The sequence below is a fragment of the Carassius carassius genome, chromosome 44 (assembly GCF_963082965.1).
Source record: "Carassius carassius chromosome 44, fCarCar2.1, whole genome shotgun sequence".
In the NCBI taxonomy this organism is placed as follows: domain Eukaryota; kingdom Metazoa; phylum Chordata; class Actinopteri; order Cypriniformes; family Cyprinidae; genus Carassius; species Carassius carassius.
In genome coordinates, this window is record NC_081798.1 from 9,065,954 (window position 1) to 9,091,146 (window position 25,193).

Sequence of the window (25,193 nt, forward strand, 5' to 3'; positions counted from 1 at the left end):
TTACGAGCATCACATCACAAATGTCCACGCTGACACATATTGAGCTTAAGTGGTTTAAGATGGTCTCCCAGTCTGACCAAAAAAAAAAAAAAAAAACACTAAAACTGACTAGCCTGTCCAAACCGGGAGACCAGCAAACCAGCTTAGACTGGTTTAAGAAGTTTTTTTCAGCAAGGTTGTAAAGCAAGATTTCATAATTTGACAGAAAATCAGGAATCAGTCAAAGATAAATGTAATTTTAGTCTGTTACTGACAAGTGTCTGTCATTGCTGTGTTCTCTTGCTAAAGGTCAAACTTCGGTTACCATGCAAACAAACCAGTTCAAATGCAAATCAAAGACGCAAAAAGATGAATAGCGTGTTGTGCTATTGCATATTGAACTACTACAGGCGCATACTGTATTCTGACCCTGAGCCCACAAAGGATGAGATATACAGTCATCATCTCCCATAACAGACAGGTGCCAATGATGGCAAACCATCGATGACGGCTTCATTCGCAGCCAGGACTGAATACATTGAATGAATTAATGAATACAGTGACAATTCCCATCATTTGACTTACCCAAAATCTTGATCCATAGATTTAAAGAAGAATTTGTAGCTGTTGACCGGTCGGTTGCTGAGGACATTTTTGAAATCTGCCAAAGTTACCTTCTCTGGAGCTACTGACAGTTTCACCAGATAAGGAGTTTCCTCCTCGTCTATATGGTAAATGATTTTAGTCTCCGCCATGAGAATACGGTGGGAACAATTGCCGGAGAACAGCGCGTGTTCCTGATGCTGTCTATACAGACGTGCAGAGACAATAAATAAAATGTCTAAAATAATGGATGCTAAATGAATACAATCACGCATTTGGCGCGACTGAAGCTAAGACCTAAGCGACTTTGTAACGCTAAGACTAAGAACACAGCCATTATTGAGGCCTGATAGATGTCTGCTGCAGCCCACTATGCGGGGGTTTTGCTGCCTGTATTGCAGAAACAGGAAGGAAAGGTTCACATCCTTGAGAGAATCAGTCTGGAATACACGAACCGTTCGTCTGCGCAGTGCTGCCATCGTGTGGGAGACAGAAGCCATGCACTCTTCTTAATCCGGATTCGAGTTGGCTCTTGGCTATTTATTAGTACTTACGAAGCAAATATTAAAGACTTCTACATCCTTTAACTCTACCCCATAACTAAACGTAACTACTACAACAATTACCTTACTTTCTATCAATTAACAGCAGTAAGTTTACTGAGGGGAAAACTCCTACTTACTAGTGAAAATGTGACCCTGGACCACAAAACCTGTCATAAGGGTAATTTTTAAAAAAAAATTTTTTTATTGAGATGTATACATATTCTGAAAGCTGAATAAGCTTTCCAATGATGTATTGTTTGCTTGAATAGGACAATATCTGGTCAAGATACAACTATTTGAATATCTGGAATCGGATGGTGCAAAGAAATATAGGCATATATATATAACAAAAAAAAAAAATCTAAATATTTAGAAAATCGCCTTTAAAGTTGTCCGAATTAAGTTCTTAGCAATGCATGTAACTATTAAAAAATTAAGTTTTAATATATTTACGGTAGGAAATTTACAAAATGTCTTCACAGAACATGCTCTTTACTTAATATCCCAATGATTTTTGGCACAAAATAAAAATCTATAATTTTGACTCATAAAATGTATTGTTGGCTATTGGTACAAATATCCCCATGCTACTTATAATCTAAAAACAATGTAATGTAAAAACCCTAACCCTGTTTTGACTGCACAGATGTGAAACATCTTTCAAAAGTCAGCTGCAATCTTATTGAAGTTCATCAGACATTCCTAATTTGCTGTGGAATAATTTGAATGTTTTATTTAATGTGTTTAATTGTGGTTTTGAAAGAGCAAATGGTAGTACTAATGGTTTCCAGAATCAAAACTGAGGTGTACTGAGGTGTTTGATTTAGTTTGAGCATAATAAATCTTCTACATGACCGGCACATCAGCCTATTTGTGGGGAACAGAAAAATACCATATACATCATGCAAAAGACATTCCAGAGGTAAAAATTTTATTATGCTTCGAAAGACAGAACATTGGCAGTGAACTGGAAAATTAAATCATCAATTATAAAACCACTTCAGGATTATCCATTATGTGGCATCATGTACCAAAAGCATTGTGGTCTACCCAACAAATTCCTCTTGCAACCTCAATCAATGATATTAACGTGTTCTTATTTTGAAGCCTTTAAGGAAATCAAAAGGGTGGTTGGTTGGCTGAGTGTCATATAATTATCATAATGGGCAAAAGCATATGTTCAGCTTTGCCATAATAAACTGTTAAAGATAAAGCAGTACACATTGCATAACACTGATTTGAGCAAGCTAGGAAAGAAATGTTTGCATCTATCGTGCCTGAATTTTCATAGCCGTACTACTAAAAGTAAATTATTTTCACGTTGTACCAGTACATGCATTTGAATCAGTTTCACACATAACTGTTTGCTGCAAATGCTCAAAGCTGCAATACATTACATTAAATGCCAGAATATTCAAATAAACTGTGACAAAGGCAGTTAGTACGTTTTTTAACATGAGAAAAGTAAATATGAAAATATACAAACAATAACATGAAAAGACAATATTTCTAGAGGACAGTCAGAATACAGAAGATTGTGATAGAAAGTGTTACACATTAAGGGAATTGAAGCTTTTTGCGCTAACACTGCTAGTATTGGGAATATAATATCTAAATGAGAAAGAAAAAAAAAATACTGATTTAAATGGGTTTAGAATATTTTGAGTTAATATACTGAAATATTTTAGCTAAACTGACTGTGTGTTCAAATACCAATAAAAATGTAGACTTAAATCTCCATGTTTAAAACTGTTATACAAAACCAGCATAGAAAATTCCAAGATTCAGTCTGGGCTAAATTATGATCTTACATAACCAGATAGACAGATCAACAATATGATCAAAATATACTTAACCTAGTATAATTATTAAAATTGAACTTTTAATAATCTTGCTCTTCATATAATATAGTAAAGGTATTAAAAATGCTTATGAATTGTATTTTTCAGAAAGCACAGCTTAAACCTATTGAGAAGATAAAAAAAGAATATGCATTTTGTGATGCAGCAATAGCTTCTGCAGTATTTGTGGCCATACAGCTATGGATTTTTAATTACACGTTTAATTACAAAATCATCTAAAACTGTACCAGCTAAATTGCAATGTTTTTTAAATTCCACAAAGAATAAGAAGGATCTTCCTCACATAACTGTTCATGTCCCAGCCTCGGTCAGGCCTCATCTTTACATAGCTCATACCTCACACCAGTATAAACATTCTGACACGTAGGACACAGAATTCTGTCTGTGTTTTATTCTCACTCATAAATCGCGTGGCAGCACTGGGCAAAAATTCATAAAAAAAATGCAGACTCTTGCATTTTTAAGCTTTTTGCTTGTCATTTTAGTGCTCTGAAACAGTTGTTTGCCATTAGTCTGATATATCAGTTGAACAAAAGACTGCTGGTGAGACTCCTTCTTGCTTCCTGCAAGCTTCACAAGAGCCAAACATATGAAGGATCTTGAGTCAGGATAAAAAAAAAGATACAACTGTGTCCTCTCCTTTTCACTTATTTCCTTGCCATATTGTCACCTCTCTTCATCCGTTTCCAGATCTGCCCCTGGACCAGCCAGTGGCAAGGTACCTCTTATTTCCAAGATGGCTTCTCCATCTCTGCAGAGATAAAAAAAATTAAGAGAGAATTTGTGAATTTTGGAAAACATAATCAAATTTCAGAGCAATTTTGGTTTATGATTTATTTATTTATTTATTAGTTTTTTTAATGATTTTTTTTTTAAGAAATCTTATCAAAGGCTGAATTTTTATTTTTGTTTAAAAATGCCTTAAATCAGTAATATTGTTAAGTACTGTATACAGTGTCACATGATCCTTAAATAATTTTAATATGCTAATTTGTTGTGCAAGAAACATTTTTTATTAACGCAGTGCTGCTTAAAGGGTTAGTTCATGCAAAAAATGAAAATTCTGTCTTTAATTACTCACCCTCATGTTGTTCCAAACCTGTAAAACCTTCGTTCATTTTTGGATGAATTTTCATTTTTGGGTGAACTAACCCTTTAGTATTTTTGTGGAAACCACAATAAAAATTTTTTTAAGATTCTTTCATAACAGAAAGTTCAAAAGAAACAGAATCTTTACTGAAGTATTTACTGTGATATTTAAACAATTTAAAGCAATTAAGTGCAATTTAATGCAATTTGATAAATGTTTATCTGCATCTGACAGCTAGTCTGGTATTTATAGTTGTCTTAGTGAACTTTTGGCTTTATTCATTGAAGTGAGCCACGTGTAAGCTTTGTAAACCTCTCTCAGACGAGGAAAATGGCAAAAACAATCACAACCAATGATTCTACCTCTGTCCAGGTCAATAGATTTTTGGGAGCAAAGTTTGGACATTTCCGCTTCCTTCAGAAGATTGTTCTTGTAGTCTGCGGAGACGAACAGAAATACATTTGTCCAAGTCTTTTCACAGTTGGTGCATTTTGAGAAGAAATATGAGGTAAACTCACCCAACTTCGTCTCCTCTTGGTTGCTTGACTTCACTTCTGGGATACTTCGCTCACATTCTTTCTTAACACATGATGTGTGGCCCCTAGATATGTGACACATTGACAGTTGATGCTTTATGCATAACTAATGTTCACAGAGGGTGTTTTCAACATCAGTAGGTACTCACACATACGTCACCGTCGGCAGAGGTGGACTTTCCACTTTACGTGGATCAAAATCCTGGCCTATGTTTAAAAAAAACCCGCAAATATTAAAATCAAGTACAGAGTACATAATATTTGAGCATAAAAATGTAACATATTACCGACATGTTATATATAACTATATGGCTGAAATACACTTCTGAAGTGCAACAAAGACATTTACATTAAATATACACAACTGAAATATAACTACATGCCTTTTTAGAGCAATAAAAAGCAAAAAACAGATGCAAAGGACCAATAAAAGGACATAAAAACCTTGTCTTTTCCGGAGACGTGTGAGGAGAACGACAGCCAACACGATAAGGGCCAATAAGAGGAGAGTCGCCAGGATGTAGCCCAGCTGCTGCAGGAAGTGACTCCTTTGCTCTGGCAAGATGACGTTGATTACATGTGGCGGCACTTCCACCATATTCGTGTCTAAAAGAGAAGATGATCAAGTATATGAGGAGTTTGGCCTTGAACTTGATTATTTTTTGTTATTTTCAGTAACCACCAGAGGGCCTTGTGCTTCAGCACTCCTCAAGGAGAGATATTACAGATGTAATCATAATCTGATTTCATGCCCTCTGATAAATGAGACCAATATCATCTATTCTCCCGAGCTATTTATTCGCTCGGGAGAATAGATGATTCTCCTAATTTATACCACATTAGCTAACATGGTATGACATAAAATACTGCATAAAAAACACTAAGCAACTGGACCTTGACTCTCAGCTAAAGACAACTGAAGAAGCAGTACAGAGAGATCTGGCATTAAGGCTAAACAGATGTTGGAAATTATTGTTTCTGAAGTTCAAAACATTATGTTGGCAACACCAAGGTCATAGGATTGACTCTCAGAAAATACACACACTGATAAATGTATACCTTGAATGCATTCTAAGTGGCTTTGGACAAAAATATTAAACCTGAGAATGTAAATATTTTAAGCGGTACTGTTTTTGCACTAGTTTATTTTAATTGTACTATGAATTCTGTGAGAAGTGCTGGAAACTGCCACGTGTTTTTCAGCTAGAATGAGATCCGCTGTTTTTTTTATTTTTCCTGGCAGGAAAACATGGATTTAAATAAGATGAGTGGTGGAAAACAGAAGGAGGATGGGGGAAATGGGGAGGTACTATGTGGTTTATTTTACTGAGTGACTTTGTCATTTTGCTTCCACAGGAAAATTGAATAAATTAAATAAGCCAAACTTGCACCTCTTCGTCTATGATACAGCCTAAAATGATGACAGTAAGACAAAATACTGTATGATATCATAGTTCCTAGAAAAGAAGTATTATGAGATGTGGAAAATCCCTCAGGGACTATTATGTTTGGACCTTACAAAAGAGCCATGGCTGCCCTAGTGAAATATAAATATACTAAAATGTATTTGAAATTTATTTATTTCATGCCAAGTATGCTAAAAATACATATTTACATGTTAATGTTATTAATATAAATATCCTGCAACTGTACTAAACTGGTATACTTAAAGTCTACTAAATTGGAAAAAACTAATTTTGTACTTAATGCACTTTAATTTTGTGGAAATAGTGCTGAAGTACAACTAAAGATGTAAATCACTTATCCCCACATCGTATCAAACCCGTAAAAGCTTAGTTCGTCTTCGGAACACAATTGAAGATATTTTGGATGAAAACCGGGAGGCTTGTGACTGTCCCATAGACTGCCAAGTAAATTACACTGTCAAGGTCCAGAAAAGTATGAACTTTTACGGGATCAGAACGACATGGTGGTAAGTGATTAATGACAAAATTTTCATTTTAGGGTGGAGTAACCCTTTTAAGTCCAACATTATTCAAAGGTCATACAATCCTTGTCAATAGCGGCATCAAAACACATCTTAGACTTAATATCAAGAAATGTGCATTGTGCACAAATAAAGTTTAAATATAACTTTTATATCAGTAAATCTTGATGCGATGTCAATAAATATGTTACTAGATTTAAACTATACTTACATGAAATGGTATGAAATTAATGTATTTTAAATTACTTTTTTACTAGGGTGAAAATCAAAGTGAGATTCTTGATTCTTAAGATCTTATGACTATGAGGTTGTTGTTATTATTGTTTGAAGCATTTTATAGGCTTCTTACAAAAACAGTGTGAACGCCAGTGTATACAGTTAATTGTAATTAATTATTGCCATTAAAAATTAAAACTATGATATTTGTAATATTTCTAACAGACCACTAAAAATTGTTGTAATGCAATCTTTCTATCATCCACTCTTTATGGAAAACAAGCCAACTACTGTTTTAAAACATACCTTAGTAATTGTTAGCTGTGAAAAACAGCTTCTGGCCTGTAATCTCAATCTTAACCTCTTATTGTGTATGTCTGAACCCAGAACACTGAGGGGAAGACAGGCTAATATTGTAGGGTAGATTACTGTAATCAGTAACAGCTGAAGGATCTTCTACACTCGTTTTTCAGAAGACCTCATAAAAAAAGCCGGATATGACTGGTTACTGGCAGTCATGAGCTGTGGTAAAGAACAACATAGTGTGTTCTGTCACAACATTGTACTGTTTTTCCTTTAAAAGGAACACTCCACTTTTTTAAAAATAGGCACATTTACCAACTTCCCTAGAGTTAAACAGTTGTGTTTTACCATTTTCGAATCCATTCAGCCGTTCTCCGGGTCTGGCGGTAGCACTTTTAGCTTAGCATAGATCATTGAATCTGAATAAATCATTAGCATCTCACTCAAAAATGACCAAAGAGTTTCTATATTTTTCCTATTTAAAACTTGACTCTTCTGTAGTTACATTGTGTACTAATACCAACAGAAAATGAAAAGTTGTGATTTTCTAGGCCGATATGGCTAGGAACTATACTCTCATTCTGGCGTAATAATCAAGGAACTTTGCTGTTGTACCATGGGCAAAACTTGTCATTTTACGTCGGACTTGGTACACGATGTAACTACAGAAGAGTCAAGTTTTAAATAGGAAAAATATAAAAAACTCTTTGTTATCATCTCGCTCAAAAATTACCAGTCTAATCAGATTTAATGATCTATGCTAAGCTAAGCTAAAAATGCTAGACCCAGAGATCGGCTGACTGGATTAAAAAACAGTAAAACTCAACTGTTTTTAACTCTAGGGGAGTTGGAAAATGAGACTATTTAAAAAAAAAAGTGGAGTGTTCTTTTAAATGCTTTTTTACTGAAAAGGCAGCTAGATCATTTCAAAACACATTCATTTCTGTATCTTTCACCTTAGGTAAACCACAAAACCCACAAAGCAGACCTCTCCACAAAATTATTTTTTTAACAGTGATTTTATGGTCATTATGCAAAGATGAGTTTTACTTAGCTTAAGACTTCCCTTGCATGTTCACATCACAGATCATTTATAAAAGCAAACAATGCTCAAAAGGAGTAAGACACCTTCCAGATCTCGAGAAGCAGTCTTTATTTTCTATTTGTTCATGAGCAGATGTCTTCGAGAATAGGCCATTTTAGGCCAAACAATCCAGAATAGGGCTTCCATGGGGACTTGACTTGTCTTTGGACCATCCTGCTTCTAAGACCATAGGGGAACATCAATATGCTTAAACCTTGCAAATTTTGAACAGTTATTGAAATGTCAGATCCCGGGGAAGCTGAAAGTGAGTGATTCACATGATTAGAACCACCTGGTCTAAAAAGGCTGAACTATAGAGGATAAACAGAATTATAAAAAGTCCTAAAAGGAAGTGATTTTATGTAATGGCTGTGCTGGATTCAGACGGCTTTCTTTTTCTTCATGCTTAAACAAGACAGAGGAAAGGACTGACACATTTTGGATGGCTTAAGAACGGGTTGAGGGAAGGTTGAAGGGGGAATGAGGGGATGTTGAGGGTGGGCTGACCTAAATCCACAACAGTGTCCTCCTTATGGCTTAGGGTCTGATGTTGAGCTCTAGCTACAGCTGGCCAGATGCTTTACAGATGAATCAAACTTCCCTTTTCCTGCAGATAAACAAGACGCTGTCCAAAAACACTCCAGAAAGGGCAGAGATGGAGTTGTTCTGAACACAAACTTGTCATAAGGCTTCATAAAACTTGTAATATGTAGTGCACAGGTTGTTTGGACTATTTTTCATGGTATTCTAATGTGTTATTACAGCCTTTTTAAAGCTTCCTTGATGTGTTCCACTTAAGAAATAAAGTCATATGGGTTTGAAATGATATGAAGACAGAACTATCCCTTTAATTCAAGTAAGACAGCCAAGACAAACAACTGACATCAAAACAAAATACAGACACTGAACAACACAGATGCTCAATGCTTTTTGCCCCCCCTCCCAAAAAAGAGGCCATGCAGAAATATTTTGTTGTTAATAATGAATTCAGCAGTGCAGAAAGTGTTTAGCTCTTTCCTTTCTTGCCCAAAAGTCTGTGATTTTCCGCAAGATTCCACTGAGGTTTGTGTAGTCTAGGGTCCAGTAGACGCAGAATAACTAAACCACAGAAAATGACTTTCCCACATTCTCTTATTAGAGGTTATTCTGCCAAATCCCCACTTTCTATTTGTCACTGTAATCTTTAAAACGTATGCATCAATCCCTCTGTCTCTTATATATTCACTTGCTTATTTTTATCTCCCAATTCACATTACCTACCTCCCTGTCTTATGCAAAAAAAGCACTTTCTTATCCTCCTTTCCTCCTGTCTCCCTGGCAATACCTCAAAGAAAAACATTAGGCTATCGAATGATCTGAACCAGAGCAGAACTCAAACTGAGAGAGCGAGCTGTGACAGTGGGAGGGAGAACGGCAGTGGAATGCAAGTGAAAAAAAGAGAAAGCGAGAAAAAGAAGCGTGCTTGAAGCGAAAGAAGAATAAGCTTTAAAGGAGAACTGCTGCATTTTAATGAATGTGAACGTGGCAACCCAGACAGCAGGGTAACCAGATCTGCAGACTTACCTCAACCTCAGACTGTTTTAGTTCAGGATTGTTTGTTTGAGTTCATGCCCTGTGATTACATCCAACCTATTTTCTTTCTTCTTTCTTTTTACTAAATTTGTTTATCATTTACTTAATGCAGATTTAATTCTGTAGACATAAAAAGGAGCCCCAGTGTGGTGGGTGTTTTTTTTTTCTTTTGCTCAATAAATGCTAATCAAGTCATTCAAAACTGTTCTGTAAGACAAGTGTAGACTATACCAGTAACAAGCATCAGCCCTTGCCTTCTTCTCATGTGAATATAATCAAAACCAAGAATTTAACAAATAAATAAAGGCAAATTAAATCAGGAGAACTCCATAACCTGAGACTCTAAAATGCAAATATATAATTTAACACATTTCTTCAGGAACATGCTGAAGATGCTCCAAGAGGGATGTTTTATTTTCTTACATTTACTTCTACCTGTTCAAGTGGTCTGCACTGGCATTTATCCACATGCAACAATTCAGCTGACAACCATTTCAGACTGACACTGTGAGCAGCAGACTCGCATTCAGAAGAAAAATATTTACTGGAATCTGTGGTGCAAACAAGTCATGAGGAGCCAGAGCAACAAACGAGAACTCCTGAAAGCAGCAGCTATTCTGTGATAATTTGGGGTAATTCTGGAAACCCCTTGTGTGCTGGGAAAATGTTATACATGACTAGTAAAAAGCTGAAATAAAGAAAACTGAATACATGAACTTGATTGATTTCATGCTTCTCATGATTGATCTCTTGATTCTCATGATGGGTATCTTTTTATGGTCAAACTTTATTTCAAGGCCCAATTCTCACCATTAACAAACCATTAACTACGGTCTTTGACAGTCTTTCCCTCAATAAACTCATAATTTGCCGCTTATTAATAGTTAGTAAGGTAGTTGTTAAATTTGTGTATTGGGTAGGATTAGGGATGTAGATTATGGTCATGCAGAATATGTGCTTTATAAGTAGTAATAAACAGCCAATATATTAATAATAGGCATGCTAATAAGTAACTACTCAATAGTGAGAATTGGTCCTTATACTAAACTGTTACCTTTTTATTAACTGTTACTGTGAATGTTTCTCTTACTTGGGTCTTCATTGGGAAGATACTGAGGTTCATCTGTGGGTTCCTGAGGGATCTGAGGGACTGGAGGTGTCACGGTAAGCTGGAAGATGCGTCTCTCATGCAGACCGCAGTAGTGATGGTGGAGATGACAAGAGTATAGACCCTGATCCAGAGGCTGGGTGTCTGAGATGATCAGAGAGAAATCTCCCTGCGAGAACGCTGTGGCAGATATATTCATCTTTTGCTGAACAAACAGTGGTCCATAGTGACGCCTCTCACCAGAAGCGTACAGGTCAATGAGCCGATCGGCACGGTCGTGTCGGACCCCTGGAGGCTGACGGTCCCAGTGCACCACTTGTTGTTGGTCCTCCTGACTGTTGCCCTCTGTCCAGATAGGCCGGCGGTTAACGCAAGGGAGAACCACTGTGCTGCCCACCAGAACCACCAACACTGCCTTCTGACCATCCCAAAACCGTCTCTCCTTACGTGCTGAGGGAAAACAACAGCAGCATGGATACATGAGTATGCATATATAAATCAAGGATGGGTAGATTACTTTCAAATTGCAGTCTGTTATTGATTATAGATTAGACATGTAACAAAGGTTACTCATTTTAGGTAACATAATTAAATACTTTTAATATTACTTTTAGGTTACTTTTATCAAACTTGTTTTAAACATACTTTAAACATACTATATTAACATAAAAAGCAAAGAAATTTTTTTTTTTTATATCAACTTCATAAAATGCATTAAACATTACATTGCACCAGGGTTTGACAAACTGGGGTTAATGTAAAACTGCAGTAGGTTTGTGAGTTTATAAAAAGCTAAAAAATTTATTAAATCTTAAAAAAGTAATATAAGCTATTACATGTTTACCTGCATATCAATGAGACCATTAACTGAAATTAGAGAACTCTAAACATGTGAATGTGTTGTTAAAATACTTGAAATATTAATTTCTTCAGAGATATTTCATTAATAAACATGAAAACAATGACATTACAGACCCAAACCCTTCCAGTTTTGAAATGTTTTTGTCCAGACTAGTGGTCGACCGATATATCACCAAGGCCGATATATCGGCTGATATCGGCATTGGCCGGTAAGTTTTTCTGCTTGGCCGATGTGTTTGAGCGCGCTTATTTTGATAGCGTGCCAGACTTTTATTTTGATGGTGATGAGAGCGGCAGCGCCTGAGCTCACACAGTGCTCACAATCTCTCTCTTGTTCGTCGTTGTCATTAACCGTTCTTTCTAATAAGGATAAGAGTCTGCCTAATAATCCCATAGAATGGTTAAACAAAGGAATTAATGTATACAAAAAGTATTATAACGATTGCTTTTATATTAGGCCTATTAGTAATAGAAAGGCAAACATTATAATACTTTCTCGTTTGCCGTCAGCATTTAGCAAATATGCATTTATATAATTTAAACAAATCTTTGAATGACTAATGAAAATTTCTCAAACCTTGCAAACTTAGTCGAATCCAGCTTTGAGATCCAGCATGGTCACGTGTTCTCTGCATGATGGTCAGTCCATGTGAATGGAATGCTTTAAGCTTTAAACTGGTTATTTCAAATTATACTGCACTTTATGCATTTGTCCACTGTCATATTCATTTAATTGTCACTGTGTGCTGTATGTAAAATGAGGGTTTACCCTTGCTTTATTTGAAAAATATGATTCCCAGTGCATACAAACTTCCCAGAATACTGAGTGCCCTTGGTTACAGTGTTTACTTTCTTTTTAATTATATTTGTATTAAATATTAATTTATTTGCGAAAAATACTGTCATCTAAAGTTATAAGCATGTTTCTTTTACACATTTACTTTTTAAGCCATTGTCAAATAATTTCAAATTTCTTAAATATTAATAATAATAAAAAAAAACATATCGGCTTTATATCGGCTTTCCAAGATATCAGCATCGGCTGTCAAAAAACATATCAGTCGACCACTAGTCCAGACTTCCATCATGAATCATTTTCTTCCATTGTGTGAATAATATGTAATCATGTAAACCATAAAAAGTAACTGTAATCAGAGCAAAATGTAATATACTCTAATTACAAGTACTTCATTTTTGGAATCTGATTACATAATCCAGATTACATGTAATCAGTTACTACTGTACCTAGAACAGTACAATAAAATTACTGTTCAAAATACATGTTTTATTCTTTTGAACTTTCTATTCATCAGAGAAAAATATATAATAGTTTCTACAAAAATATTAAGCAGTATAACTAATTTTAACACTGACGATTGAGCACCAAATCAGCGAATTAGAATGATTTCTGAAAGATCATGAAGATTCATGGAAAATTTCAGGCAAATACATTGAAATATAAAAGTAATTTTAAATTGTAATAGCATTTCACAGTATTACAGTTTAAGCATTATATTTTTTTAAAGGTTGCTGACTGGAGATTAACAGAAGATTGCAAAATTTTCATTTCAAATGGTCTTCACATTCTTTCCATTCTTTAATCAGCAGCCAGCTCCTTGTTTGGCATGAGCTTGCACAGACTGAACAAGACGCAGGTTAAATGCCAAGAAAAGCCAGACAAAAACCTCCTCTGAATTATGAAGTGAATTTACCAACCTGATTTGGTGACATTAAGCTGAACTTTGATCGACTCATACAGGTGGCAGTAATGATGATGCAGGTTACAGGAGTAGATTCCTTTGTCACTCATTGCAACTTCTGTATGAAACCAAACAAAAAGTTTTGAAGTCTGAAGATTTCTATGGAGTTCCAGGCGGTTGCCTTTGTATTGCCAAAAAATTATATCTCACCTTTGATTACCAATGAGAAGTTGCCATCCTTAAAAGCAGTCTTGGGCATGTTTATGCGGCCCTGGTTGTAGCCGTTGTAGATGCGTTGGTCTCCAGCAGAAAACATGTCTATGACACGTTCCATTGCGTGGTCTGGGCCACTACGAAGTAAATCCCAGTGCACTACCCTTTGGCGGTCCTTTAATCGGTCTTGTGTCCACACCATGCGCTGACTATGACATTGCAATACCGCCTGAGATCCCTGGGAGGCGCTGATATTGTACATGGCCACCACCACGCCACTGCCATCACTTTGACCTTGCACTGAAAAACAGAGGGCCGGTTTCCCGGACACAAATTAGGCCTAATCATTGAAAAGCACAATCATATGTGATTACCCAAAGTAAATGGAGGAGTGCTGTTGTTATAAACCATATGTTGCTTTATCGCCAGTAAACTAGTGTTTGAAGTAATTACAGCATTCTCAGTCTTGCAGCTGCAGATACACTAGGCACTACTGTACAAATGTTCGGGGTCAGTTTATTGAATGTTTTAAAAAAATAAGTCTCTTATGATCACCAAGATGCATTCATTATATCAAAAATACAGTAATATTGTGAAATAACATTACAGTTACAATATTACAATTGCAATTCTTTTCGAATATATTTTATTTAACAAATCTATTGTAACAATGTATTTGTCGTTACTGTCACTTTTGATCAATTTAAAAAAACGCATTCTTATCTTTTTTTTTTAAACCAAACTGACTATAAACTTTTGAACGGTAGTGTATATTTGTGGATATTTATACCATTAAGTAATATGCTTGTTACACTTTTGATTAACATTTTATAGTTTTAAGATGCAAGTAATGTGCTTACCAGGGCTGAACAGGAATGAAGCCAGAACTGTGAAATAGGCAAACAGAAAAACGAGTTAAAATTATATACATTGGCCAAAGTTTTTTTCTCCCTAGGATAAACACAAGAGAAGCAGGATATCACTGTGTTTTCAGAAATTACTGTTCAAATGATCATCTGATGAAAATCAACAGGCACTTGAGCTGCAGTGTGAATCTGACAGGCTGGGTGATGCCAAACTACCCTCAGGAGGCTGCAGAGCACAATAAAACAATTCTATACTGAACAATGATAAAAAAAAAAAATTATATTACGAGAAAAATACAGCAATAGACAAAGAGATTGAGAAATGTAGTGATGGCCAGCCATGTAGCCCTGTTTGTGTAACATTTCTATGTCAGCAAACATTTTGGGAAAAATAAGCAGCATCAATATTTTTCAGCCCTTATGCCTGGAAGGACTATTTATGGATGTTTGTACGAGTCTGTAACCCTCAGAAATAAACACCTCTTCATACGTCTACAAGAAGAATCAAAACACTCCTGGCTAATGAAACATTCCTTAGTTATCTCTGGTAAACTTTAGACGTAGAATATAAACATTTAATTATAAATTACCTAAACCCACATTATTCTCAATTACTAGAAAACACTGAAATGTGCCTGTTCATGAGAGAATGTTTGATCTGTTAACAAAACAGTCATATGAATTCATACAGGTTTGGAACAACATAAGGTTGAGTGACTGATGACCATTTTTATTTTACGACTAAGGGAGTGGTTGGATTGTCCCATATCCTCTCGCATTAAGAGGGTCTGCAGCAATCCAACCACTCCCTTGGTCATAAAGTGAGAACATTTTCTGTGCTTTCTTTTACAACATGCTGAAAATGAGAGATTTATATAAAATGGGTTGGCTTACTTTTTTAATTCTATTCTCACAACCTACAAATTTAAAGAAATACAGTACAAAGGACAAACAGACAGTCTGTTGGATGAACAAGACATTTTAATGTTTCACAACCAAGTGAAACAGACCTAAAGTAACATTTCATGAAAATTCAGAGCAGTTTGGTTATGTTTTGGTGACTACCATTCAGATAATTTAACCACTGAAACGTTGTGGTCAATGATCAGTGCTGTAAAATTATTTGTTTCCAATTGTACAGTTCCTCTGAAAGAGCAGTCTAAAACATAATGCTTTTTAGAGATTTTACAATGAAGAAAGAATTTCATCATAGTTAAACTGCACATTAAATACTTCTCACATGGGTTTTCATCTTTGTTTGGTCTTTGAGGGTTGTTGTATTTCATAATGATTTTGTGTCAAACGAGAGAAAAAGAAATGTACAGCAAATCCCGAGGGCATTAGAAAGGCAGTAATGAGGATGTGTTAGAAGCCAGAGAAACCACAAACATCAGAGCGAATGGCAGATGAGGAGGAGGGAGAGGGTCAAGGGTTTGGAATCTGCTGAGGAAGCACTCTGAAATGCAATGATTTGTCCGTTTGCTCACATATCTGTATTTCATTCACTCGTGCACACTCATATTCATACAAACACGTTCAGGGCAAAGCCACACCTGCACATGAAATTGTAAACCTAAAACAAATGCATCTCATTCTATATCTTTCTCATTTTTTCCCAAAAATTAAAATTCTATGCCATAATGGTTCTCTTTTTCCAGTGAAAAAAAAAAAAGATATTTTAAAAAACAACTTTGGACCCAATTGACCTTCGTTGCATGAAATGTACTATTGCTATTGCGTTTCAACGAATTTCATTACATTTGGAAACTGCTAATAAAAAGCTTATTTCTTATTTGACATTGCTCTATTTTCTTTAAGTCTGAAGTCAGGGCTCAGATGTTCTTAGATGACATTTATTGAACATGGAAGCTTCATAGGAACTGAATATAACTGAATAAAGAATTGTATTTTTAATGATGGAGATTATTACATGAATAGTTATACACCAGAAATGAGCAAGCGATCTCAAACTCAGCCCAGTAGAAAACTCAGAGCAGTGCTGTTTGTCAGGCCTGGGTTTAAAGCCTTGCATTCAAGGTTCATTTACATGGATTAAACTAGGTAAGACTTCACTCTTATTGACTTACAGACCATCTGAGTGTGCAGAATTATAATGTTATGGTATTCCCCACTCAAAAACTACAACAAAATGTCTAGTATAATAATTAGGGGAAAAAGTGAATATAGTAAGTATAAACATTTTACTTTAGAAATTTTGTGTATGGAGCATTTAGAAGGCTGGATGGATGTAACAAATCCTTTTAGAAAATATATGGAGAGATTGAGAAATGCAGATTCAGATTCAAACAGAATTCAGTTTACAGTGAAACATCGTTCTCTAATTAAGATGGGGGAAAAACCCATCTTAGATTTAAATGGACCAAAACTGGTTAATCAACCTTTGATAAGATGAGTAGATTTGAATAATATTTGTTTTAAATAAAACCTTATGCATTTGCTGTTTGTTAAGTGAATCACCCTGAGTCACTCCTGAGTTCTATATATGCGATTATGTTAGGTGAGGGGAAATTTCTTGATTTATTTGGTCTTCAGCTCTTGGTAACTCATCACTGGATCAGATACTTAAAAAAGAAGAGAAAAACAATCTTGGACAAACATCTCATATTTAACCAAACCAAAATAAAATACCATGCCACATGTGGCATTTATTCCACAGAATGTCCAGAAATATAGCCTTTTTTATGTGCTTAACTTGATGATTCTATCAAACAGACCAGTTTGTTGGGAGCAGAAATTTTTCTTCGGGTTAGTTCAAAACAAAGTCATCAGTCTTGTACACGAGTCTGAAGTTATCTGCACCAGATGGTTTTGGAATTGGGGTCTGGGTCTCAACAGTGCAAAATACATACTGAAAAACCATTACATGACATTATAAAACGTTTAAACAGCAGAGAATATGCGAAGATAAACACTCAGAGAGTGACATGTAGTAGGCTATCACACAAACACGCACACTTTGATGAGCATTTAAGCCCAAATTAGCATTTTAGAAGTCTATTTATATATAATAGACCATCTTTATCCATTTACATATTCTTCACTCAGCTGTCAATGTAAACAGAACCACAATAAAACTTAAGGAACAACACCAAGTTGGTCTTTGGATACAGGTAAATCAGATAACTCACGTTGAGCCAAGAAAAGCGCTCGAGCGCACAAAGGTACATCCAGGTTCATGTCCGTTATTCTCTCGGCTTAATCACTCTAGGATGTGTTGAAAGCCGAATTAGCACGCCTATTCTCCTGACAAACTTCTATGGCGAAGAAAGACTTGGTGTCAGTCGACCAGCGACATCAGTAGCAGCAGTGGTAGTCTGCTCCACAGACCCACCTTCAGTATTCACGCTCTCTCCGCCTGGACTGCCCCTTTAAACACGAACAAACCATGAGCTACTGTCTCTGACAATATCCCTGTAATCCATCAGGGGTGCGAAATTAAAATATATTTGCTAATGCCTCAAGTTTTGCGAGCAAAAGAAAATCTCAAAGACAATTAATAAGAGAAAATGAAATGCGCTAATGACTTTCAGATTTTGGGTTTTCGGAATTTTGTGTAAAAGTTTCAACACTGTTAAAAGTTTTATGAGGATTTAGCTATTAGCCTACAGCAGAGAACGGTTCGGTTTGATAGATCAAACGATTTCCGAGCAAGTAAGTTTGCGTTTCTTTTCTTAAACTATTTCCCCTTCCTTATATTTTCCGCCATTACCATGTCCCCTTACGGAATAGAAATCACTGTCACTCCGTTCAACTCATATTTGCTGTGCTAGGTCGGCTTTCAAAGTGTGAATTTGCGTACAGTAGGAGTACTAGTTTTGAAAACCCTTTGCAGCACAAAATATACAAATATATTAATTAATACAAATAATATACACACACACACACACACACACACAAATGTGTGTGCAAATAATAATACACACAAAAATACACACAAAATATATTTGCAAATAAATGCACAGACACTATTTAACTGAACAGAGATGACATGGCTGAATTCAATGATGAACTACCTTTAACTATCATTTTGCATTATTGACACTGTTTTCCTAATGAATGTTGTTCAGTTGCTTTGACGCAATGTATTTTGTTTAAAGCGCTATATAAATAAAGGTGACTTGACTTTACACACACACACACACACACACAAATACATATATGGCCTACCATATCGACAGAGACACACGTGCTGTAAGACCTGGTAATAATTAGGCCCCAGTCTCTTTTTCATCAGGGGTTGGTGGTGTGTTTACAGGCGTTGCTCACAGCATGGCTATGAGCCACAGTGCAGACTCAGCTTCCGCAATGAGCTATAAAACTCTGGGGTAACAAATTATCAAGACTCTGCTAAGAACCTAAAGACGTCTGCCAGCTAAGAGAGAAAGGACAAGTATTAACTACAGTTAGGCTACTTGAGGCTATAAAGTTGTGGAAGCAGATTCTTCATACTGAAAACTAATTGTCATAACTAATATAGCACGTGGCACATTCCGTTCTAAACATTAAACCTTACTTATAACATAGTGCCTACGAGGGTTTTACATCTCGGTCCTGCTCATATTTGGGTTTAAATAAAAATTGTGATGATGTAAAAATAGGTTCCTTGACAATCTCTCCATCAGCTGTAAAAAACAACATATGAAGGCAAAGAAAAAAAAGTAAATATTTGCTGCCACCTTGTGGATCACTGGAATATTCCAATGTTATATTTGACAGCTCAACAGCTCACCAGAATGATCCTGTAGTCTGTCCTCACTGCACTCTATAACCCATGTTGCTTGAAAAGGTTAGAAAATGAAAAATATGCACATATTGTAAATTAAACATGATTAGGGTGAGACAAGGAGCATTCAGATTTGCTTGGAAGGACAAACTTTTGAAGTCACTCTCTGCCCCCTTCTTTGTTCTAATGTTAATTTTGGAATATCTTCTCATTAACAAGTGATAATATCATTAATCCAGTTTCATAAATAAACAAAAATGGACACATTTTGGCAGTGGATTTGGCAACAGAAGCATTTTAATTAATTTGCCGGTTGTGTTTTCTCTTTAGAAGCACTGTGCAAATTTGTAACCTGTAAATATTGAAGCTACATATGTAAACTGATCAAATCCAGGCATAAGACATGGATTCAGCCCTTATTTTGATGTCAATCGACAAATCAGAAACGATGCTAATCATTCAAATAGCAAAAAGAAATATTACAATCAAAAGGCATCAACAATAATGTTATTTTCTGCAAAACAAAGCAGGTTCAATAAATACCATATTTACAGAACACTGAAAAACGAAAACAAAAAAATGCATGCAAGTTGATTATTGTGGCGTTTGAAGCAATAGTAGTCCACAGTTCTTTTTTCTTTTTGCATTTTTTTCTTTTTTTTCATATCAAGTGTGATTCAGTTAATTCCTACAACCTAAAAGAGTAACTCTATTTTAGGTGTTTCATGAGCTACATCATCTAGCATAACAAAAAAAGCCCTTAGGACGCAGAGGTCAAATGACAACTCAGGTAAATTCTGGAAGTAAGAGTGCTTTAGAGTTTATATTCATACTTTTTTGTGAAAACAGACCTCCAGGGCAGTAATGCTTGGAGTAGAGGTTAAACGTTAGACACAATGTCCTTTTAACTCTGCAAAAGCCCTGACTGGTGCATCGTTAAATAAAAATTGACTCAAGTCTCTTTTTGTCAGACAGGTATTATACAAAATGAATGTCTTTGTATATATGACCCTTTAGCATCATATTCAATATTAAATTAGTGAATTATGATCATGGCTTTTAACAGAGTTCCACAGCTTTCTTGTTGGATCTGCCTGTTTATATTTGAGTTGTACGTCCTCTTGGGTACAGATGTAGTCTTGGACAAAAGACTTGGTTTAAGTCCCACCAATAGACCAGCTAATGGCATCAGCTTCATTTACTCAAACACTATACTTCCCTAAAGAAACAGAGAGAAACAGAAAAACATTAATATAAACAGCAAATTTATAATATATCTGTGGTCTGACATCATTTATATAATTTCAAAGCAACTGCCAAGCAATTCATAACAACAGATCATCACTCAAACATAAGGGAACAATCAGATACCTTCTTCAAGGTAAAAATAGATACAATACATGGAAAAAGGTGAACAACTCCATACTCGGGATTCTAGATCCAGTCATTCTGGGTGGAGACTGAGATTGTTAGATAAAAGACACCAGGGACAAAAGCGCTGGATGTCGAAATGCCAACTTCCCCTGAAGGCTAGACAATAGGGCCTTGGCTGTCCTGTGCCTGCCTGACTGAGATCAGTGCGTCTCACCCTATTAAAAGCTATATTAGAAGAGCACAGTGTCTTCTAATGGGCGGAGTACACACTGAGTGTGCCACACTCTTTAGAGAACATTAACAATGAGGAGGACATGTTGTGTGAGCATGTCTGGACAATGAGGGAGAATTCTGTAACAACGTACAGGAACAAACCCTCAGCACGCTATTAAAGAGAAAACAAGAGTTTGAGGGGCACATAATAATGCCTGGTGTTGACATCTTTTTATAGCAAGTTTATAAGAATGGCTAATTTACCATGTGCAGCTGAAGAGCGACAAGAACTAAGCAACATGTTTGATCTGCAACTTGCTTGTGGATACAAGACTGAAATTATATTTAGCATTAAATATCAATATCAAATATCCTGTTTTAGAAACATTTTCATGACAAAGTATTCTCAAGTAATAAGCACGGTTTTCATAAAATATTATGCAGCAATATTAATAAAAATATTCCATTCAATATTAATGTTTTCAATATTAATAAAAATAAGAACGGTTTCTTGCAACAGCTACAAAAGAAGACTGAAATAATGACTGCAGAAAATTTAGCTTTGCCATCACAGGAATAAAAAATATTTTAAAATATATTAAAACAGAAAACTCTTATTTTTAATTGTCAAAATATTTTATAATATTAATGTTTTTCCAGTACTTCGGATCAAATAAGTGCAGCCTTGCTGAGCATATGAGACTCCTTTCAAAAACATTTAAGAAATCTTACTGACCCCATACCTTTATAGTAGCGCACTTAAAAATTGTATATATATTTTTTAATAATAGTAATTATAGTTATATAGTTTTTATTACAACAAGCTAAAGACAACTGGGGGGACATCAGTATTCTTAATTGTCATGAAAAAAAATGTCACAGTTTAAATATACCCAAAAACAGGCTTCCTTATCCACATGCAAAATAAATATAAAATGTATTAAATAATATATATTATTTATATATATATTATATATATATTAAATATTATATTAGATTTATGAAAAGTATTGTTTTCATGTTATACATTTGAAAATGTATATTTTTGATTTTGGTTTGAAATATGACCTTAAGATGTGAAATATTGTAGACTTACGATGCTGTCAGCGTTGAATTGAGCACCATGGTAGCACGTATCCTGTGCAACTGAGCCACCGTCAGTTTCTTATGCTGCTGATGTGGCTGCTGGGATAGCACCAAGTCACTCTTTTCCTCCAGACCACCAGAGGGCGGTGTCTCATTCTCTTTAGTCTCACAGTCCGCCTCCCCATTGGGGCAGCTGAGGGTCCTTTGCACGTGCCTGGCCTCTGCTCTCGTCCGCGTGTTGGTCAGCTTGCTCGACAGTGCTTTGGGGTCTCCATTGATTTCTTCCTCGTCCGACTGGAATCGCTCTGTGCTGTGAGATGTCGGTTTGTTGAGGTGCGTTAAGCTCTTGCTGACACTGTTCCTGCCAGAGGAACAGCGAGGAGCTGTGAGGCACTGAAGCAGGTCATCCTCGGAGCGTGACCTGAGGGCAAAGTACTGCAGGTAGTCTGGACGAGGCTGGACGGGTGAACGGCGCCGCAGCGTATGTGAGCAACAACCCGGAGCCTGAGACGTCCCAGAAAAATCATTCTTCTCAATGTTTGCAAGGCCATCTGAAACATAGGACTCATTTACAGTAATCTGAGAGCCATTCCAGGTTATTGAATCCTCCTCATCACCATCTTCATCATCCTCAAATGCCTCTTCTTCCTCCCCAGCATCAGTCTCTTCTCCCTCGCTCTGGCAGACCGCTACCTTTAAGTCCAGCTCTGCAACCAGGGACTGAGGCGAGAGAGTTCCATACGCACTGTCTATAGAAAGAGAGCGACTTTCTGAATCCATGTCCGTGGCAACCAAATCACTCAGAACTTCCAGAGTTTTACTGTCATTAGTAGAGAAGGAATCCTGCAGGTTTGATGAAGACAGCAGGGAGTTTCTCAATGATGTAGTGATGTGAACGGTCGACAAGGACCCAACCTCATCCGTTTCTTCCATAGCTGCCACGGAAAGAGTTTCCGTGGATCCATCAGAGTGACTTGGTGAAAGAGAGAGGCTTTTGGAAAAAGAAAATGAATATTTATTAGACTGCTGGATGTACTTTTATCAATAAACGGCATTTAAGAAAAGGTATATTGCATGGTCTTGTTAGCAACATGCTGTACTGTTTGAGCTACAGGAATAATCTACATGTACTATTATACAGTACCTCTTGCCTAGCGGCTCTCTGTGCTGTAGTGATGGAGAGCTGGAGGTGGACATGCTGCTCTCCGTCTCATCCTCATCCCTGTCATCTGGGTCATCTCTCAGGGACTCGGAGCAAAGTTTCTGGAGTTGGTTCTGCATGGGGAAACTCTTCATATTAAACCAGTAATGGTTTAAGTAAGCAACTGTTAGTAACCAAAAGGTTAATTCTAATACCTGTGCATTGTAAATGGCCTCAATCCAGCTGCGGCCCTGAGTGCCACTGTTGGCCTGGAAGCAGTAGGAGGCCACAGCACAGCGAAACTCATTGAGGTAGATAAGGAGGAAGCTTCCTGGGTCTTTCAGCTCTCGGCACACCACGTTATGGATGACGAGAGGCTGCCGGATCACCTTCACTTTCTCCAAACGCTTCACCGACTTAGTAATCAACAGGACGTCAGTGAACAGGAAACAGTATACATCCATCTGTTGGAAAAAGGAGTTAATGGAGACCAGTGGGAAGCTTTTAGACAACTATCGGCTGTTAGTTAAAAATATATTCCTTACTAAAGTGCACTCAGAAATGCTGGCTCTGTTTCTTCGTGTAACAAATATAAAGAGGAAATCGTACCCTGCTCTCTTTACCCTCCTTCATCTTCAGAGCTCCCTCTAGGAGCAGCTGACGAATCTCTTCAGGTGAAGCGCCCATGACTGGAGCGGTCAGGTCAAAATTATTATATTCCCTGAGGATCTGAAGGTTCAATGCAGACACAATTGATGGTAATAGAGACACTTAGCAGCTCGGGAGTTGCTACTTGTTTCTTCAAGATCTCACATAAACCTTGCAACATTCTGAAGATAGTATCTCATAGTTTATGCATCTCACCTTCTCCACCTCCTCGCTGGCCCCCTCCACAGCCTCATACGCCTCTATACGTCCAGCGATGGCAGCCAGCTTCTGTTTTTCCTCCCTTTGTCTCATTTGTGAGTCCACACTGTTAATAAAGCATTCAACAGCAGCCACCTGACCACAAAAATATAATAATATAGAAAATTATAATATACAGCATTTTTATATAATATATATATATATATATATACATATATACATACACACACATTGCCACTAAATACAGTACACTTGAGTCCAAAATGCTAGTGATTTTCTAAAAAAAAAATGTGTGTGTGTGTGTATATTATATATTTCAAATTATATATATTTTATAAAAATTATTTTATTTATTTAAATTTTTTTTTTGAATACTTAAACGGTTTATTTTAAACCTTTATCAGGTTTAAATTTCGAGAATTATTATTTATTTATTTTTTCACAAGAATTTAAATGTGGTCTTAGACAGCTGAATATTTCACAATATTAATGTGATTATTATATAATTCAATACAATTTGGCATGGACTGGCAGTCCCTAAAGCCCCTAGTTTGAATACACTATTGTAAACAACAATAAAATGAACAATTTACTACTGAACATTGTGTGCATGTGCTCTATTGCAAAGATTTTAGAAAGAATTTCTTACCATTTTGTTAAGGGCCTCACGAGTTGGCTGGTCATCTGTCTTTTTCAACACGCTTTTGAGCAGCAGTGGATATTTAGTAAGTCTTTGATGAGGCTTCACCAACATGTCTGTGAGCTTCAGTCGGTTGCACTGTTTATGAGTTTCTGCCCACTACAGGATGGAAAAGTTGAATAAAAGTCTCATTTGGTGAACAATTATAAACATGCACTGACAGCACGAGCAGACCACGACAGAATCACTGAGTCATAATGAGAGTCCAGTTACAATATAGGTGATCTCTCATTTCACTCGTATACAATAAACCTTCAGACATGCCTTTATATTTGTCACCAGACTGAATCCATCAAAGGTTAATGTGTCTGGCTGAAGAGTGACCAGATATGGATGGTAATAATTACTCACAGTTACATATATTCTGAAGAGTTCGTTGTCTTTCAGTAAAGTGCGCATGTACTCCATACAGGCCTCTTCCTCCATGTAGTAACGGATGTAGGGCTTGAATCGGAAACCAAACTGCACATAAAAAAATGTAATCAGGCCAGCAAAATGATTTTTAAAGATGCAGGGGCAATTTTGATAACTTTAAAGGATTTTAGTTCACAAAATTGCTGAAAATAGCTTTCTGTAGGACGC

The 25,193-nt window shown here is 36.3% G+C and overlaps 3 protein-coding genes across 7 annotated transcripts in view; all 3 read right to left on the reverse strand.

The window, feature by feature from the left end:
- The window catches only part of LOC132126646 (segment polarity protein dishevelled homolog DVL-1-like), a 35,245-nt gene extending 34,245 nt beyond the window's left edge, over positions 1-1,000 (reverse strand). Inside the window, exon 1 of one of the 2 annotated variants that reach the window (XM_059538050.1) lies at positions 565-1,000. In XM_059538050.1, the coding sequence (XP_059394033.1) occupies positions 565-857 (293 nt within the window). In that variant the 5' untranslated portion in view covers positions 858-1,000. The remainder of the gene's footprint in view (positions 1-564) is intronic. The other variant, XM_059538051.1, reaches the window with a different exon arrangement.
- Positions 1,001-3,112: 2,112 nt separating this feature from the next.
- mxra8a (matrix-remodelling associated 8a) lies at positions 3,113-18,012 on the reverse strand. Its single transcript, XM_059537555.1, has 10 exons — positions 17,636-18,012; positions 14,481-14,507; positions 13,618-13,920; positions 13,424-13,525; positions 10,829-11,296; positions 5,060-5,221; positions 4,765-4,822; positions 4,598-4,680; positions 4,442-4,516; positions 3,113-3,740 (listed from the first exon to the last, which is right to left on the reverse strand). Exons 1-10 carry the CDS (start codon positions 17,682-17,684, stop codon positions 3,715-3,717), a joined length of 1,353 nt encoding a protein of 450 aa, XP_059393538.1. The 5' UTR covers positions 17,685-18,012; the 3' UTR covers positions 3,113-3,714.
- A 1,493-nt stretch (positions 18,013-19,505) lies between these two features.
- LOC132126129 (pleckstrin homology domain-containing family G member 5-like) overlaps positions 19,506-25,193 on the reverse strand; it is a 40,416-nt gene continuing 34,728 nt past the window's right edge. For 3 of the 4 annotated variants that reach the window (XM_059537193.1, XM_059537196.1, XM_059537197.1), the window contains 8 exons: positions 24,963-25,073; positions 24,561-24,710; positions 23,909-24,046; positions 23,654-23,773; positions 23,260-23,508; positions 23,048-23,178; positions 21,914-22,894; positions 19,506-20,449 (listed from right to left, as the gene is read on the reverse strand). In XM_059537193.1, coding sequence (XP_059393176.1) covers positions 20,440-20,449; positions 21,914-22,894; positions 23,048-23,178; positions 23,260-23,508; positions 23,654-23,773; positions 23,909-24,046; positions 24,561-24,710; positions 24,963-25,073 — 1,890 coding nt within the window. In that variant the 3' untranslated portion in view covers positions 19,506-20,439. Of the gene's footprint in view, positions 20,450-21,909; positions 22,895-23,047; positions 23,179-23,259; positions 23,509-23,653; positions 23,774-23,908; positions 24,047-24,560; positions 24,711-24,962; positions 25,074-25,193 lie in introns of those variants that run through there. The other variant, XM_059537195.1, reaches the window with a different exon arrangement.

Coding starts and splice junctions, on each gene's coding strand:
- mxra8a (XM_059537555.1), bottom strand. CDS start 17,684: ATGAACCTGGATGTACCTTTGTGCGCTCGAGCGCTTTTCTTGGCTCAA. Junction 4,681..4,764: donor CTGCCGACGGTGACGTATGT/GTGAGTACCTAC, acceptor TCACATATCTAG/GGGCCACACATCATGTGTTA. Junction 4,517..4,597: donor CCAAGAGGAGACGAAGTTGG/GTGAGTTTACCT, acceptor TCGTCTCCGCAG/ACTACAAGAACAATCTTCTG.